This window comes from Pempheris klunzingeri, chromosome 6 (genome assembly GCF_042242105.1).
Source record: "Pempheris klunzingeri isolate RE-2024b chromosome 6, fPemKlu1.hap1, whole genome shotgun sequence".
Lineage (NCBI taxonomy): Eukaryota > Metazoa > Chordata > Actinopteri > Acropomatiformes > Pempheridae > Pempheris > Pempheris klunzingeri.
In genome coordinates, this window is record NC_092017.1 from 25228159 (window position 1) to 25245979 (window position 17821).

General features: G+C 40.5%; 1 protein-coding gene across 1 annotated transcript; it reads right to left on the reverse strand.

Annotated features, from left to right (window-relative positions):
* Positions 1 to 1588: 1588 nt before the first annotated feature.
* LOC139202709 (regulator of G-protein signaling 21) lies at positions 1589 to 3999 on the reverse strand. The gene is made up of 5 exons (XM_070832266.1): positions 3899 to 3999; positions 3671 to 3766; positions 3526 to 3581; positions 3142 to 3308; positions 1589 to 2106 (listed from the first exon to the last, which is right to left on the reverse strand). Exons 1-5 carry the CDS (start codon positions 3973 to 3975, stop codon positions 1921 to 1923), a joined length of 582 nt encoding a protein of 193 aa, XP_070688367.1. The 5' UTR covers positions 3976 to 3999; the 3' UTR covers positions 1589 to 1920.
* Between the last annotated feature and the right edge of the window lie 13822 nt (positions 4000 to 17821).

The following is a 17821-nucleotide window of genomic DNA, read 5'->3' on the forward strand; positions in this document are numbered from 1 at the left end:
CTCATTGTTGACAGGTGCAGCTCATGCAGTCGGGCTCTAGTTTAAGGTTGACGTGAGGAAAAGATGGTAAAGTTATAGAGAGAAAAAACAGCCTGTTGTCATTCTCAGGGCATCAAACACTGCCGTTTTGTCATACTAAAGGGAAATGTAGTGTATAACAGCAATGACAGTCCGCATATGGAGGTGGATGGCTGGATGGTTCATATACTGGACATTGACCCAGTCGAGAGGGGTTTGTGAGTAACGCTCTTATTTTAACCCAAACCATCATCTTTTCCTAAACCTAACCAAACTGCGACTGCATTGCAAACTGCATTAACCATCTATTTTTTATAGTTGCCATTGTGATGAACTTCTGGTACGACTGCAGCAAAATTAGACGCTCAAAGGCATCAGTGTTTGATGAACTGGGAATGAGAACCATTTCGAATGAAGCTGAGTGTCGAATATTGACGCTGAGGGTTGGTTTGTGCGGCAGGTTCAGATGCTAAAGTTTTGGCATTTGACATCTTGGGAATGACACTGAGTTGGCAAAAATGATATAAGAGCAGAAACACAATTTTACCAATAACATTTAACTACAACTTAGATCCCCACTTTATTTTATTTACATTAATTTGCTTTTGTTACTCCATCAGATCAGATGAAAAAACATTTGACGAGCAGTATGCAATGCTAACTTATATCTAAACATATTATATTTTTGTTTCAAGTCAGGAGTGTTGCAGGCTTTTATGGGCACAAAGTAAAAATTGTCTTAACTGCAATCTGAGTTACTTCATATTTTGTATTTTCTTTTTGTTCTGTGCCATTTATTACACCTGGATAGAAAAAAAACAAGCTTCCACAGTTTCAAATAATGAAGACCATAATGGTACCAGCAGGCTATAAAACACAAATCTTTATTTAAGTCAGATATAAAAAAAGCTTATTCTCTACTTGTAATACTTTTAATGAAAATACATTATGATCTCTTCCCAAAATGCCTCTCTTTCAGGTTATTTCTCTAAGTAAAGCACTTGTGCATCTCTGCCATCATTGTCTGTGGGTGATGAGATTATTCCCCTAACAAGGCAGCGCATTCAGACTGATCTGTTACGCATCAGGTTGTCTGATGACTCCAGTGTTGTCGTTTAAGCCCCTGAGTTATTATTAGCTGCCTCAGTACTCCTTTTTAAGGCACAATTTTTAGGAATAAGGCCATTTACAGAACAGAGTTGGATCAAGGGTTACCGCGGGGTTACTTTTTTCCAGTTTGGTAAACCCTATTGCTGGTGTGGAGTCATCCCTCAACCTAATTAGAGGATATATCAGACATGTGACCAAAAGCAGAATCTCCTTGCTGGGTGAGCTGTGGAAACTTGTCTGTGTTTTTTTGACTCATGCCCATCCACACGCTTCAAGTTGGCAGATAAGTCAGGCAGATAAATATAAACCTGTCTCAAAATACTGACTATATGAAAATATTACGAATAGTTACAGACCGTGAGGAATTATCACAACCATCTGCAGAAACCTGTCTAAAGTTGGTCAAATTAAACGGCCATTCACGAAACTCTGAATGAAAACTCCTACATATCAGAAACCATTTATTTATCATTCCATATCATGTATTATACTTCACACGGTACCTCAACTTACTCAGACTTTCAGTTAACACATACAGTATCTCAAACAACTGTAATCTCTGCTCAGTCATGTACAGACACATTCCTTCTCCATTACGCATGTACTCTTTTTTCCACTCATATTACTGTTCTCCATGGTCTTTATCCTGCTTTATTATTTTCCACAACACTTCACCAATACATCATGTCCACCTCTCACCTATCATACAGTGTTAAATCCAGCCAAAAAAAAAAACAGGCCTACAAAAGGTGAGGAATAGAGAAGCAGCCTTTTGATAGCATTGTTTCTGCACTAAATGTACCAAAGAGTCCGGGATTTGCGCTTTAGACTTAGGTAGGCATCTGAGTGCAGGAATCTGGGGCAAGAGTCTCTTTCCATCAGCACGTAAACGTGTTTCTGGGCCTCATCGAAGCAGGAGAGGCTCGGCTTCTCCAAAGACTCCTTGATCTTCTCTTTAATATGGTGGTCAACATTGATCTGGAGAAGAAACAAAAAGAAAACACAGTGTAAACTGTGTAAAATCCACTTTTCCTCCTCCTCCCAGAGCACTGTGCTGTGCCTCAAGAGTGTGACTGTGACAGCTCATGTCTGCAAGGAGACTGATTTCTGCATCTGATAACAATGTTTGTATTATGCTGTTTCTTTTATTAAACCATAACCAACCATAAACTGCCGTTTCTAAAGGCAAGGATTGACTTTAACACAAAGCATGTTTTTTAGCTTTGGTATTCTCTTGAAATTGGCTTTACTTTCTTAAAAAAAAGTATTGAAGTGGTAACAATGCCCTTTGTCTCAGACTCATGTGATGAAGGCAGCGTTCCTCGTGTTTGAGGCCATAGGAGGTCTTCCTCTGTGTCAGACCTCTGCACAAACCCCAACAACACAAGTCATAATAAACTGATTTGGCATCTGGGAGACTTGTGCTACCAAAAAGATTTACTCATGCCCTCCAGCTGGGGTATCTGAGAACTCAAACAGAGCATTACGATTAATTTATGAGGATATTGAGGTGGGCAAATATTTAATACACCTGAAAAAACAGACGACGCTAAACAATGTGTTGAGTGGGCCTTTTTTTAAAGATCTGAAATATTAAGTTAGTTATGACCTTAATTGCTCAAAGCTGTTGAGACGTCAATGTATGTGATAGATTCTGGATAATTACATTTGATACGGATTCTTTACTGGATTCAGATTTGATAAAATGCTATTGAACCTGAGCCTAGACTCAGGTTACGCAGTGGAAGTTGGTAGTGGAAGTGGTAGTCATCCATATTGCTTCATCCACTTTGTGTCTCTTACTCGTTCCCCTTGCTGATGTGAAGTGCCAAGTTGCGTTGATGCAACAGTGCTTTTATCTTCTGTAATATCAATCTTTAAAAAACCTTTTGCGTTACGTATTTAGATCTTACTTTAGTATTCTAAAGGTCAAAGAATATCAACGTTTATTTCTGCTGGCTATTTATCCAGCTCTGTGTGTTTCCACCATGAACCACTGCCTGTCAAACTGACCTCTCTGCAGGCCGTAGGCTGGATGAACTCCTTGTAGATCTCCTCTGCTTTCCAGCCAAGTTCGTCCAGTGAGACGGTCGACCTAAAGTCTTCACATGCGAGCCAGAACTCGATGTTTTCTTCGCTGTACTCAGACTGCAGGAAGGCACGGAACGCTGCTAAATATTCTGTAGATTTAAAGATTTAAAAGTAATGATTTGTTGCTTAAATCTCATTAAATCATGAGGGAAAAGTCTGTGGAAACTCAGAAACTAAAACTAAAATGACAAAAACTAAAACAAAAGCTACATTTCCAACTGATGTTGTAGTTTATTTTGTGGTATTTTATTATCTAAAATATTGTAAATTAAGCCCACCATCATTTGAAGAAATAACTTCTCTTACTTTTATCCCGTAGCAATTTTTCCAGACTGGGATGGGATTTATTGTCAGTCTGCCAACTGTGACAAAAGAGAAATTTGAGTATTGGTTTTCACCATTATGAACAGCAGAAAGACTGGGATATCTATAACAGTACAACATACATTACCTGACATTTGAAGGATATGTCTCAAAGTTTATTTTTTGTATCATGAGACATTCGATGTCCTTCTTATGCCTCCTTCGATTAAGAACAATATCTATTCTGTGAAACAAATGAAGTTAAACTTTATTCTAGTTAATGTAAAGTGTACCTTTTTTTTTTTACAGTGTTTAAAAAGAGCCTGTCCACCTGACCAAAGTCATTAGTGAATATCATTTGTCTTTCTTGGCTTACCTTCTGGGGCGCTTCACATTTTGCATCAGATCCTTGATTTCATAGAACCGCATCTTTGAAAACAAAAGTTTGGGCATTTTGACATCCCTGATGTCGTCGTCTGAGGAGCTCCAATAGTCTGGAAACGGGACCATTCCCAGCTGTACTCTCCCTAAAGCTGGCAGGAAAGGCGTAGCTATGACGCTGAGGGCCTGCTGCTACAGGTATTTAAATGCCTTTTAGATAAGCTACTGCTTACACTCACTTACAGTTGTCACTGACTCACAGCTGTGAAGTTCCAATGGAATACAGTTTTGTCTACTATTGTAATATTTATATAGAGTTTGGAGAGATGCAGGAGAAACTGAATGATTCAAGGCGCCCAGATTTAAAGGATAATGTGTTTTATGTCTGTCTGTGGACAGATGTTCTCATGAGAGAACATTGCAATTGTGCAAGATATAGTCACAAAATGTTACAGGTGTGTAATTTATACCTAAATAAAGGCCAAGTTCTAAAGTGTTTGTGGTCTGAGGATGTAGGAGGTAGGAAGAAGGAGGGGTCATAGGCTCCTCACTTTGGCCCTTGGCCCACATTTGTCTTAGGTCGTTGATCACTGTATCTCAGTTTCAATAAACCATTCTTGTCCACTAATCCAGCACAATCTAGATAATTGTTGAATACTCTACTCTGATTGGTCAATTACAACGTTCTGCGGTCTGTTGTTTCTGTATAACAGACCACTGCTAAGGACACAAAATCATTTTCAAATCAATAAAATAATTTCTAAATGAACATTTTAAGTCAAACTTTTGATTTCTTTAGTGTGAAACCGTGTAAAAGAGCAAGATAATGGACAGCGGCAGTCATTATTGTGTCCCTGAATACCTGAATGGGATCTTACTCTCCTCACAAAACCTCTGTGATACATTTAAGTCAGCTAAATATGTGAAAGAGATTTAGTGTTATTCACTCTGTGGAATCAGAAAAAGACTTTTTCAGTGGCCAAAATCAGTTTTGGAAGTCTCATCAAAAGCTATTTTTGGCATAATGATTAAATCTGTGATATTTCACCTGCTTCACCAAACTCACTTCTCTCATGTGTGTCACTTGTCCCATAGACACTCTTCTGGAATCAGGGCTGGTGTGACCCAACGCAACATGGTCTCTATCGTTCTCACCAACACAAATCCCCTGAAAACTGAAGTAAGCATGATTGTACCACCCTGGATACTTGGTTGTTAACCCTCAGATTGTGAAAGGAGTCTTTTATATTGGATGATAGACGACTAGAGTAGAGGACCTGGGGCGGAATAAGGAGAGAATAAGAAAAATGTTGTGCTATCCAGCTCTTAAGATCAGGAAGACGGCTCAAGTGTTGGACTAAAGAACCTAGGAATGACAATCCTAAACTCTATACAGGCAAGAAAACTCACGCACAGAACTTGAAACATGCACTGAGTCATGTAAGGACAGTGCGTGTAAAAGCATTACTGGAGACAGGAAGTTAAGTGGGAAGTTTCGATATGCACCAAAACCAAGCGAGTGACCCAGACAGTTCTCAAAACAACTCTGAAGACCCATTGTTAATATTGTAGATTTATCATGCTAACATATTAAGACTCTCATCTGTACACGCACTTTCCATGACCCTTAATTATGTATGTAAATCAGCTCGACTTAGTTCCTCTTGTCCTAGTGCCCTCTGACACGGATTGAAGTAGTAATGACAATTTTACAACACGCTTGTGTGTGTGTTTGGGTGGGGGAGCTACAGTGGGTCTGTTTGTGGTGCTTTTCAGGATTCCCTAAGGGATCTCACCTTTGCGTAAAGTGGTATGTTTGTGGTTAAGATAGTGCTGAAGGGTTTGTTTTTTTTCAAAAATTTCCACACAAGAACCACAGGAGCTGCAGTAGGTGGACGTGTGGGTCTGGGGAGTTGACTTCTCAGAGGGCGACACCCTTATAACTGCATGCTTGGCTGAACGTCATCGGGACCATGAGAAAGTTGAGAGAATGCAAATACTTTGGGTAACTGATCATCAGTTCACCGAGCATCGACATATTGGTGCAAATCTGTTAATTGCGGGATGATTAATGTTATTTTCTGATCTGATCTCTACATTTCTACAATAAAATTACATCAAATGACCCTGGGAAAACAACATGACAATATTGGGCTCGCTCATAGTGACAGAGCGCAGCTTTCTAGCGAGTTTCAGCTCATTGTTCGGATGTCTGGTCCGCAATTTTACTATTTTGGTTCACTCTTACAGCTCTGTGTTTTCAGCTGCTGTAGGCAATTTCCAGCAAACAAGCTCTGACATCCCACTGTACACTAATGGTCAGCACCAATTTGCAGACAAAGTTTGAGACTGTTGAACATTGTGGAGTGTTTAGTAGCCAGGTATTTCAGTCAGGAGTGAATATTTAGACTTTAATGTCCTAATGTCCTGTAAATGCAGCATTTCCCCTCACTGCTGTAGTATGGGGCAATGCATTAAACTGTGCTTTCATCCAGGCTAACTAGCTTATTACCTACCAAACATTACTTCCATGGCCAAGGGGCTTATGATTAGCAAAGTAGCTACATTCAGTGGGGCTACAATCTTTATTAAAATAGCCCCATTCTCAATAGCAGATCTGTTGTTCGAATGCAGGTCCTTGAAAGTTTCCATTCCAGTAATCCTACCCAAAACAAACATTTAAAACTCAGGAGCTTCTCGTGCTACCACTGAGAAAAATCTGCTGCCTACAGTTGTTGTGGTTGTCGTCTAGAATAAGAAGCCTGCTTTTGTTTCTGTCTCAAATCAAGGTGTCACTGTTTCAGAAATCACTAAGATCCAGAGTGGTTATTGCTGATATCGCTGTGAACTATGTAAGTAATGTACAAGAAGTTGACGTGTAGCAGCAGCACCTGAGGGGACTGAACAGTCAATTACTAACTTATGTGTTTGTGTTCTTGTTAGTAATAGTGCCATTATTCTTGATAAGCATATTGCAAAGGGGAAAATCACCTGCCTGCCATTTTCTTTCACCATGTAGTCTGTTATTTGCTGCCAGTCAACCACTCGATGTTGTTTCTCAATGAAAATGAAATGGAAATAGCAGCAGCGGCCGGAAAAGAGAGCGGATACAAGCAAAATGTCAACCAGATTATCTCAATGATCCAAGTCTGCTGAGTCAGATTGTGTTGTATAGAAAGTGTACACAGGATGCTGCTTGCTTCATGTTTATGCTAATTTTAGATTGTTCAGTGATTTCATCACTTTACTTAAATGGTCTGAAAACCAGCCTGTTTGGCTGGTGACCCTTTAGCCAGGCCTACTCATGTAACGTGCGTCAAAGGGTGATTTGTCTCTCAGCTGTGAGCAGGTCGACCAATCAGTGATGCTCCATTCTCAGAGTGTTCCTAGAGATTAAACTCTCCTCAGATAAACCTTAGAAAAAGGTTCATCTGAAAAAAAATAACCATAGTTTTGCTAGTCAGAGATGTTTTTCTTTTTTCATGTCTTACTCGTGACTCCTCAGATTTACCTTGCGACCAGGTGGGCCTACTTTTGAGGTTGGTGCTTCCTGGTGTTTGTATCTGTAGTGTCTAGATGTGAGCCTAAAGAGATCCACCACCAGAGTTATTATCTTTCATTTGTTTGGAAACAAGAACAAAAGTTTCCTTGGATAGATTCCTTTAGTTTTCTCTGCAGATGACAGTAAAACTTGATCATAAACTAAAACCATTTAAAAAGGAAAGAGAGAGAGAGAGTTAGGATCTCCACCTTCCACCACCTAACACAGAAGTGACTCAAGCTGGACACTAAAAGAGGTGAGCCATTGATCACAGCTGCACCTACGGTTGCAACACCGCTGAAATGCAGGGCAGGGCACTTCCACTTCTGTGCCAGTGACACTTACAAATGTGGCTCCACAGCTTAGTCTGTCAGAGTAACTTCGCTAAAGTGACAGACACTTCACATCAAAGATTAAAGACTGAGTCATCTCCGCTCATCACACTGTGGGCTGATTTCCTCCTGTGCGGTTGCTGGCACAGGGTTAGGGTTAGGGTTAGGAGTGGAAAAGAGCTGATAAGAGAGAACAAGTATCACTTAACAGAACAGGGTGCTTCTTGCTACACTTCCCTTTTATTCTATCATATGACACTCAGGTGAACTTGTGAATGACAGCGTTTCAGTGGTCACGCTTCAGTAGGAAAGTAAATTAACAGACAACAAGCAGTTCACGGTGATATTCTGGGCGAACAAAGTCACATTTCATTTAAACATTTTCTCCTATATATATATATATATATATATATATATATATAAGCTCTTCCTTTTTTTCCACAACTTGGGTGACATCCAGAAGTCCAGAAATGCTGTTAACATTTAACCAAACTGTCTTAAAACTAGTACAAACTTTATCTGTTTAGACCTGGTGCCCGACAATGTGTGTGTCCCACTTCAATGTGCCTTTAATTATGTGTATCTTTTGGAGGCAGACTGGAAATTCAAAGCCAACAGTTTGGCTTTAACATGGCAATGAAGTAACTCAGTTAATGAATCACAGAAAATGGCCCAAGTTCAGCCTCCATGAAGTATTGTCCCCCTTTTAAAATTAGAATTAAACTCTCCATTACTGTTTTAGGTCACAAAGTTTAAGCCTGTGTATTTCAGATGATATGGAAGAGGTGCACTGACCGCATTTACCAGCTTTGTTCTGGTCCAGCGAGATCCATAAAAGACCTTGTAACAGTACGACTGCTGATCTGTGGTGACGGCATGAAGAAGGCAAAACCAAATGAGACATCTCGGTGATAACAGATGAGATCAAACATTAACACCAGCACACTCATCTTTCATCCATCATGCACAAGTTGAAGAGCAGCTGAACCTTTTAACACTCTTGTCCCCTTTAGCGAATAAAGTTATTTTTAGCCGCATGCGTATTAATTCTGTTGTAGTTTCTCTTATTGAACATGATCAAGCCCTTTTCTCTTTCAGGTGGACACACCAGAGGAGGCTCATACACACCTGCTTGTGCTGCATAGGTGGATATTCATCAAGGTTTCCCATTTTCATTTCTAGTAATAATGCAGCTGATCATAGTCTGATTCAGCGTCTGCTATTTAGAATTAGTAGTAGTAATAAAGCATTTGCAGATAAGGTCTATACACTTGTCTTGGAACTGTAGATGTTAAAACTTCTTTGCACTTTCGCAACTCCTCGTCCATCGGCTGATGAGGATGTGTGTGATAAGGTCAAAAGCTCCAGAACAAGTGGACCTTGAGTGGAGATTGTTCGCTCATCTGCTGTTCCAGTGTCTCATTTTTCCACTTCTAACCACTTATGTCACATTTAAAATTCAGCTGTTATTTGCTCTTAGACCCCACGAACTTTTTCAAAGTGCCAATACGTGTGTCCACAACGCCAGAATTCCCCGATCGCTAGCAACACCCCGCTTTCATCAGATTACAACTTTTTGATGTTTTCAGAGGAGCTATTGAGACATTAGCGTTACATAATAATGGAAAATCACGAAATATTTCAACAGCCTCGCCCCAACTGATTGACAGGAAGTGCTCTTTGTGAGGTATGAAAGCTTATAGCAGCAACATTGAACTGCAAGGCAACAGAGGACCACAGAGACATAAGGCACTTTCACTTTTGTTTGACTTACGGCTGCTCAGATCCACCGTAGAAGCACATTATGGTTATCAAATGAAAAACAAGCAGTGTGTTCACATTCTGGACGACTTAACTAAGAATTATTACCCAGGTAGTGTACTGTACTATGCATTTGAATGTGTGTATTGTTCTGTACTTGCTTATCTGGGCACGTAGCTGTATATCTGATGTGACTGACTTATCTTTTATCAAACCAAGCGCAGACTAAGCTAAAATTGGCACCAAGGCTTGTGTGTGTGTGAGTCAGGTGAATTCAGACAAGAACTTCTGCTGTCTGAGTCATCATACACACAATCTTATCATCAGGAGGAGGCTTTTTCAAAAGCTACACGAAATAGGCAGCATTCTCTCTGAGGAGGGTTCCTGCTGCAAGGAACAGCTTGTTCGTAGTTTGTTTCTGCAAACCAGATGAATATTGTAGCTTGAAACAAATTTGATCCCTGGAATAATTAAAACGACTGACATCCCATCATGCTCTGGCTCACACATGAAAGTGCAGCCGTTGCAGTGAGGGATAGAGGCAGAGCACGTGGGGTGATGTCTGTTCATCCAGCTGTGGTTTCATGAGGAATACTATCCACAGTAACTAGCCTGAGTCTGTTTGACCGTGTGCGGTCATGGCTGAATCCCTTTGGTCTCTTAAATGAGCTTTTCCCATCAGGCTGGGCAAAGTTAGACATCTGATCTATATGACTGACAAGTGCAAGTGAGTGACCAGCTGAGGGGGAGGAAGCGAGAACTTCCAGTACTCTTTTCTGCGTCAAGGCATCAGATTTCCTGACTTAATGAAAGGAATTCTGTTTTTCATTGTTAACAGGGCTTCTTCCTAGAACCCTTCTTACACCAAAAATAAATGCATCTTAAAGATACTGTTTTATATAGCAACTGTAGCGCAGAGAGCAAGTGTCTGGTAGGAAAATGTCATACGTTCAGATGAATCATGAGCCAAAAGAAGGCCTCGTCTGGGTTTTTGCCGTTCCACGGATGAGGGATCTGGCAGAGTTACAGTATGAAGTGTTTTGTTGGCACATGGCTGAGGTGGAGTGAATCCTTTAAACTGAGAGGTAAATGCTCACAAACACACTCATACAAACACATTCATGCTATTGCAATCAGGTTGTTTTCTCCCTTCGCTGACAATTTAGTTACAGAGCACTAAATGATTTTTAGGATCAAAAAAAAAAAAAATGTTGCTACTCCCAATCCCCTTATTTTAAGCCAGCTGAGCACCAAATGGTGGATGTCTTGTAAAAAAATAACCTTTGAAGTTCACTAAAGCTTTAGAGTTTTAGGTGTTTCCCTTTTTGTAACTGTTTGTGACGACAGCTCATGCAAAACCTTACAAAAATGCATCATAAGCATATAAATGCCACACGAAAGCAGACATGTTTAAAAACCGAAACTACTGAACCCTGCAGACATTATCAGCTGCTGCGTGTAGAAGCCCTCAAAATAGCTCCGTCTTCAAAGATTTAACCGCCTGTACTTTTGAACACGTTCTCACTTCTTTTCTCTGAAATGCTCTCTTGGTGTACGAGCATGCAGGACCGGTCGTTCTCTGCTGGAAACAATAGCAGCCTGGAAGGATGGGGAATCAGTGTCGCAAGTGTTTCACCAGAAGACTGTGTGGAAGTGAAACAGCTTTCGGTAGCCGAGGGACATGAGGCCGGGGCAGATTCAGGGGAAGTCAGACTGACAGGTTCCTATTATACCATCCACTGTCCCCAGACACAAGTTCTGCTTCAAGCGTCACACTTTAATTTCTGATCTGTCTGTCAGCAGGGATCTTTAACACACTGCGCTGACCACACTTCCCTGTTTTTATAGGGTAATAAGAGATTACATTTCTTAAATACTTTTAGTGCTTATTCCTCCAATCATGAAGATGGATGAAAAAGCCCCTGCAGATGCAACAATCCCGTAACCAGTGCTCAACTCATCTCTCCAGTGTTCTTACTTTTGATTGACTATACTTACAGTTCAGCATATATCATTAGCTGACTGGCTATGCTATAATAACTGTACCTACGGTGTGTTAATGTAGGTAACAATGAGCTATAGCTTCAAAGATGCCAGAGATACAAGCACGCAATATGATTCCCTGTGTTCCATTTTAAATGTAGACACTACATGAGGCCGCTACTGTACATTTGATAAAACCAGGCACTTGTCGCCATCTAGTGGTCGTGTGTGCTCACTGTTTTATATTTACATTAAGGGCAGTAAGGGGGGGGGGTGAGGGTACAACACCTTAAGAGACCTTTTAATTAATATTATGCTCATGAGGTGTACATTATTTACCAAATACTATCATATCATGTATCTATCTATACACACACGCACACGTTTGTCACAATTTATATTCTACTACCCAAATCTATTCACTTTGCCATGATATAAAGGATAAAAGATATAAAAGATTTAAAAACAAAAAGCAGCAGATCTTAATATTTGAGAAGCAGTAACCAGGAAAATGTTTGTTATTTTACCTTGATGAATGACAGTTAACTGATTCAGAACATTTTCTATTGGTGCCCTGTGAAGTTCTCAAATAAAAATTCTGTTGATTCACTATTTCTCACCAAAAATCACCTTTAAGGTCTAAAGATCATGCTCATTGTGTCTCCTTCCTAATAAAACATTCACAAGGTCATTTTTTATTAATAGTCTAAATCCTGTGAGGTTTACAATCCTTGTTTTCTTGCCTGAACTTTTCTTGCAGCAGCTTGTGGGCATAAAAAAAGTGAAGCTCATGCAAAACTGCCTTAAACCTGCATTCTGTGTAACGGCCAGCAGGGGTCGACTTCACCAGCTCCAAAAAGATTATGTGGAAGTTTCTGAGAAAATGACCCTACTTCTACATTGATTTATTACCTCAGTCAGTTCCTAATGAGTTTATGGTCTAAGTTGCTAGTTTCAGGTCTTCCTGATTACAATATGATGTTCATTCAGCAAATTAAGGTCCCATTTAGCATAAAATAGACAATAAAGCAGAGAATACTTCAGGATAGTAGTACCTTTAACCATTCAGAGGCAGTCTTAATGGACTGAACGTCACTTCTAGCTCCAAAAACCAAGGTTGCGATGGCCCTAAAACCAAGATAGTGACGCCCATAAAACCAAACTCAAGGCTTGAAAATCACAGTCCACAAACCAATGGGTGAAGTCATGGTCTGTGGTTGATGCATTGCTTCTTTGCACATTACCACCACCGGCTGTTCAGTGGTGTAGCATGTAGAGAGTGTACAAAGTGTATCACATATGCATCATGGTGTGCATGTAATATTCAAATGTGACAGGGTACCTTTAATTGACACTTTATTTCAGCATTAGCTATGTGTGAGGTATTCAGTGTACTTCAGGTTTAATCTGACGCCGCTGTGAGGAAGACAAATGTGATAATCGGTGTGCATTTTAACATATTTCAGTGTTACGGTGTTACAGACTGATAAAGCAGGGCTGCAGGGTCTCTGTCTTTGTTTCTCACACAAACACATTCGCAGCACACCGGCTGGGAGGAATCTGGAAGAGAAACGCTGCCGGGGCCTTCGATTATAAGATAGTAGAGGGGGGGGAAAAAAATCACTCTTTCATCACTCCTCCTGAAAGTATTAAAGCACTGGAAGACTGCCACAGGAGGAGTTAATCTGTGTATGTTTCTGCATTGAGACAGTGTAAAGTTTCTTACTCGGCAGTCAGGAAGAGAGAACAGTTTGTGGCAGTCAGCAGAGACTGTGCTGCCTTATCTCTCACCCACTGCAAACTCTGCCACTCATGTCTCAGCGAGACCAAAGTCCTGGGGCATTATCTCGGCCTCCGCTGCTCACATTGTGCAGACCTGCTGGGGCTTTGCTGCCCCAGGGCCCTCACCCACGCCCACCTGTCCACCCAACCATGCAACCTCCCCCCCTTCCCCTCATCCTGCTGTGCTTCTTCCTTCAATCACTTCCTACTCTTTCCGTCTTTCCCCTGCCCTTTTCAGTATTTTCCCCAGTGTTTGTGCTATGACAGAATTTCCTTCTTTATTCCCTCCTCCTTTCTTCCACTCCTAATATCCTCACCTGCCTCACCCCTTGTCTTCTTCCTTCTCATTGTCCCCTCTTTTCAAATCTTCATTATTCTCATTACTAACTCTGTTCATTCCTTCTTCTCCCACCTCCTAATACTCTTATCTCGCTCACTTTGATTTGCCCCTTTTCTGCCTCTCTCCACTTCTTTCCATCCACACTCTTTTTTTTCAAACACCTATTTCCGTTCTTTCCTTCTTCCTTTTCCATTTTTTAACCTTCTCTACCAAACCCTTCCTATCCTATCCTATCTCTCCAAAGTATTAAGCTCATGCCGAGTTCCAGCAGGGCCAGCAATACAATCAGATAATGTTGGACCTCCAATCAGACTGGCAGAAGTAAGTTCCCTGCAGAATAGCTTGCCCAAACTCTGCAGATGCTCACACAAACTCTGTGTAAGATCCAAGAGAGGTTTCCTGCACGCAAGTAAGCAAGAAACATATGCACTCAAACCCACACACAAGGTCAACAACATAACAGGGGGGTATGCACAAAGGAGAAATGTGCCAAAGAAACGGTCTTAAAAAATAGAAGAAGCGTTTGTTTCATTTTTTTTTTGCTCTAAGCGAGCATCATAATTGTTGTGCACAGTGAGATATATTGTCAGGAGAGAATAAAAAAGGTGGCCATGCAAAGTGTTTTTTTTTTAATTGGCAGCAGCATAGTTACATCTCCCCTGAAAGAGCAACATTGTTTTTTCCCTGATGCACTGGCACAGAATATGTAAAAAGTCTTAATTCCCATATCATCCCTTTGCTTTCAGGGAGGTTTTATGCAAATTTCATACAGTGTTTATGTCTCAGTGGGTATCAAACCAGATATTTTGGCTACACATCAGTAACAATAATATGTTGACATATTTTGACTTCAGCCACCCTGGTTCTTTAGTTTAAGGATGCCATGGAGGTCCCATGAGGGGAAAACAATGACGACCAGATGATGGTGATCACTGCTTGCTGACCAATACTGAGATGGAAACAATATGTGATGGATGTCTGCAGAACTGGAGGATAAGGTTAAAGGATTGGCTTGACATTTGGGGAAATATAATTATTCACTTAAAAAAAAAAAAAAAAAAAAGTCTGGCTCCATCAGAAGATAAAAAAATCTGTCTACAAAATCCACCTTTAAAGCAAACTAATTAATTTCCTGGACTCTAAACTCATTCTCATCTTACACTTAGATTTCTAATAAAACAAATACTAACCCTAACCCTAACCCTCTATTAGTGAACTTTGTAGGAGCTAATTAGTGGGCTCTGTTATCTTTGTGAAAACCAGGCTAGCTGTTTCCCCCCACTTCCAATCTTTATGCTAAGCTAAGCTAAGCTAAGCTAAGCTGCTGCTTCTTATTTAATGGACAGGTATGAGAGCGGCGTCTCATCTAAGAGAATGAGGTTACTGCCCAAAATGTATTACTTGACACTTTGGGATAAATGCTGCTATCACAGGGTCAAAGGCTTTATGAAATACACAGAAACACTGAACAACAGGAGCTTTGTAAATTGCTAAGAATAGACTACATCGGGATGATGTTTGTCGTTGATCTTGATCCCAACGTTGTTCCTCTGTTTGCTTCATTCCCGCTGGATGTTTGCTCGATGTGAGCCAACAAACGTGGATAATGGGCTTCCCAGTGCTGCTGGAGTCAGTGGTGGGACGGCCACGCTTTTAGCAATCTGCTGTCGTTTGTGTCCCATAGATTTGGAAATGTACTGCAGGTGAGGAATCCTGCTGATTAGTTAAAGCCTTGTGCCATTTTCATTCACATTTTACTCATTCTCAATAAAATCTAAATCACTTATAAGCTGGGACTCCTAGCTGGGAATTCTTTAGGTTGAGTAATAGATCTTATTTCTAGAGTCTTTGTGAAAAACAGCCCCTGTGGTCTCATCTGCTCGTTTCTGTAAATAAGATGAATCTTCTTACTTTATAGCAGCGATCAGAGGACGGCTTAACGTCTAAAATCAATAACATTAAAAGCACCTTAGCATATTTCCTTTTCTTTGATGTGACTCTTTCTCATCCCAATATTTAAACACGTCATGATAATGTAGGACATTCAGGGTTCATCATCCTTACTTTGCTCTCTTTCTTCGATATTCTAGCTTCACACCTCAAATACTGAAACCTTTTACTAGCCTAAGCGGTGGCAGCAGTGTTTGTATTGGTTTTTTTTGTCCCGAAAAGAGCAACAATATCAAGAATATACCATTTGGTATATTCTAAATGATTTTCATGCTTCAGTTTCAGGGTAATGGTATTGTATGTTCACACTATCACGGCCGACTAGGACAAACAAACAGAATGGAGCCATAGTCAAGGTTACTAGGAGCACCAGGTTTCAAATGAATGGGCTGCTATCAGGCTTTTGCAGAGCTGATTGATGAGCTGATCATTTGAATTAGGTGTGTTGGAGCAGGGGAGGTTCTACACCATGCAGGGCAGTGAGCCCCCAGGCTGCTACAGATGAACTAACAAAGCACCGAGGCACTGAGATGTGTTTCTGGAGAACTTTCCAAACCAGCCATTCTTTACTGATCCACCAGACTTTCCCTCCATTCCTGATCACCTGGCTCCCACATTCACCTGTTTGTGTTTCCAGATCTTCTCCACCTGCTGACACACCTGTCTCTCATTAACTCGTGAAGCCCTTCAGTGTATAAAACCAGCTCAGCAGCCCCGTCCTTTTGCCAGTAGCCATGTTGTTCACTTGTGTTTCTGCTCCTGATTTGCACTCTGATATCTGCTACCTGTGTTTAGACCTGCCTGCTGTTCCCCTTGGAATTTGTTTGCTTGCTTGCTTTTGAGTGCTTTGCAGTGCCTGACTGTACGCTTGTTAAGTTAAACATTGTTTTAGTGAAATCCTTTTTCTTCAGCCTGTTATGCCCCAATGTCTGCATTCGGGTCCTCAATCCTGCCGCCTCGTAAACACATCCGTGACAGATGGTGCTGGAGGTGGAGCTGTAGTCTGCAAACAGGATTGTGCCACAGGTGTCCGATGTGTCCAGCTCCTCCTAATTACAATTACAACTTAAACTAAACCTTACCCCATAACTGAACCCAAACCTCATTCAGGAGCTACCAGTGTGGGATCTGTTTCCCCTAGAGGAGGGGTTTAATAACCTGTGGAGCAGTTTTCATTCCATGAATATAAAATACACATGATGGGTTTTAAGGCAGAGTAAAATATCTTTAAAGACAGTTTTGAAAAGCCTTTTGAAACAGCTCAAGTTAGATTTAAAATGTAGAAGTTACATAATTAATAGACGGTTAAATCAATTAATAAATTGGGGAAAATGCTACCCCGACCTTATTCTAGACCGAATCTTAAAACTGAAGCCTTAGTGCAAAGCTAAGCTCTAAAGAATTGAGGAACATTCCCCTATTTAGGGGATTTTTATTGCACAGACATTTACATGCTCATAAATTAGAATGAACACACACACACGCACGCTCAACCATTTGTTAATCATCATAATTAGCCACAGCAGCTGCAGGACAAGCAGCACAGCAGAGGTTTAATTCCACACAAAATAACTTATTTAAGAGCAGAGAATATGAGATGCTTCAAAGTTGCCATGATTGTACTTTTCATGTGATGTGTATCCAACATAATTACATGGGTGAGGGATCAGACTAAATGCAGTGCTGCTAACAGATTATTTAGAAATGCAAGATAATAACAGGATTATGGATTCTATAACGGCACACAGTGTCTGTTTGTTGATGTTGCATATAACAAGAAGGCACTCGTGAAATATAACAGTGACTTTTAACAGAAACCCTTCTTGATTAGTGTTAACTCACTGGTACAAATTACTAATTTGTGCACACACTTGGTATGAACATGTTACCTCTGACACTTGCCTCTCCAAAGAAATGTCAATCTCACAGGGCTTGATGTCAATCTTTTTCTGAATTACAGGGCTTTTTTTTGTGCAATATAAAGCAATCCAAACAAAAAAATTGACTTCAAAAGCTGCTTAATACATTATTTAAATCATGTTTGGCTTTTAGATCCTGTCAGACCCCATATCTACAGCTCAGTATCTCCTTTCACTTCTGCTTCCTCTGACAGACAAGCGTTTTTTTTGTTTTTAGACTGAGATTCTAAGTAGAGCCGGCTGACGTGCAGAATCAATCATTCAGAAGCACCAGACGAGCTTTTTTTTTTTTTTTCCCCTTGTGTTGCTT

Coding starts and splice junctions, on each gene's coding strand:
- LOC139202709 (XM_070832266.1), bottom strand. CDS start 3,975: ATGCCCAAACTTTTGTTTTCAAAGATGCGGTTCTATGAAATCAAGGAT. Junction 3,767..3,898: donor AATGTGAAGCGCCCCAGAAG/GTAAGCCAAGAA, acceptor TTTGTTTCACAG/AATAGATATTGTTCTTAATC. Junction 3,582..3,670: donor ACATATCCTTCAAATGTCAG/GTAATGTATGTT, acceptor CTTTTGTCACAG/TTGGCAGACTGACAATAAAT.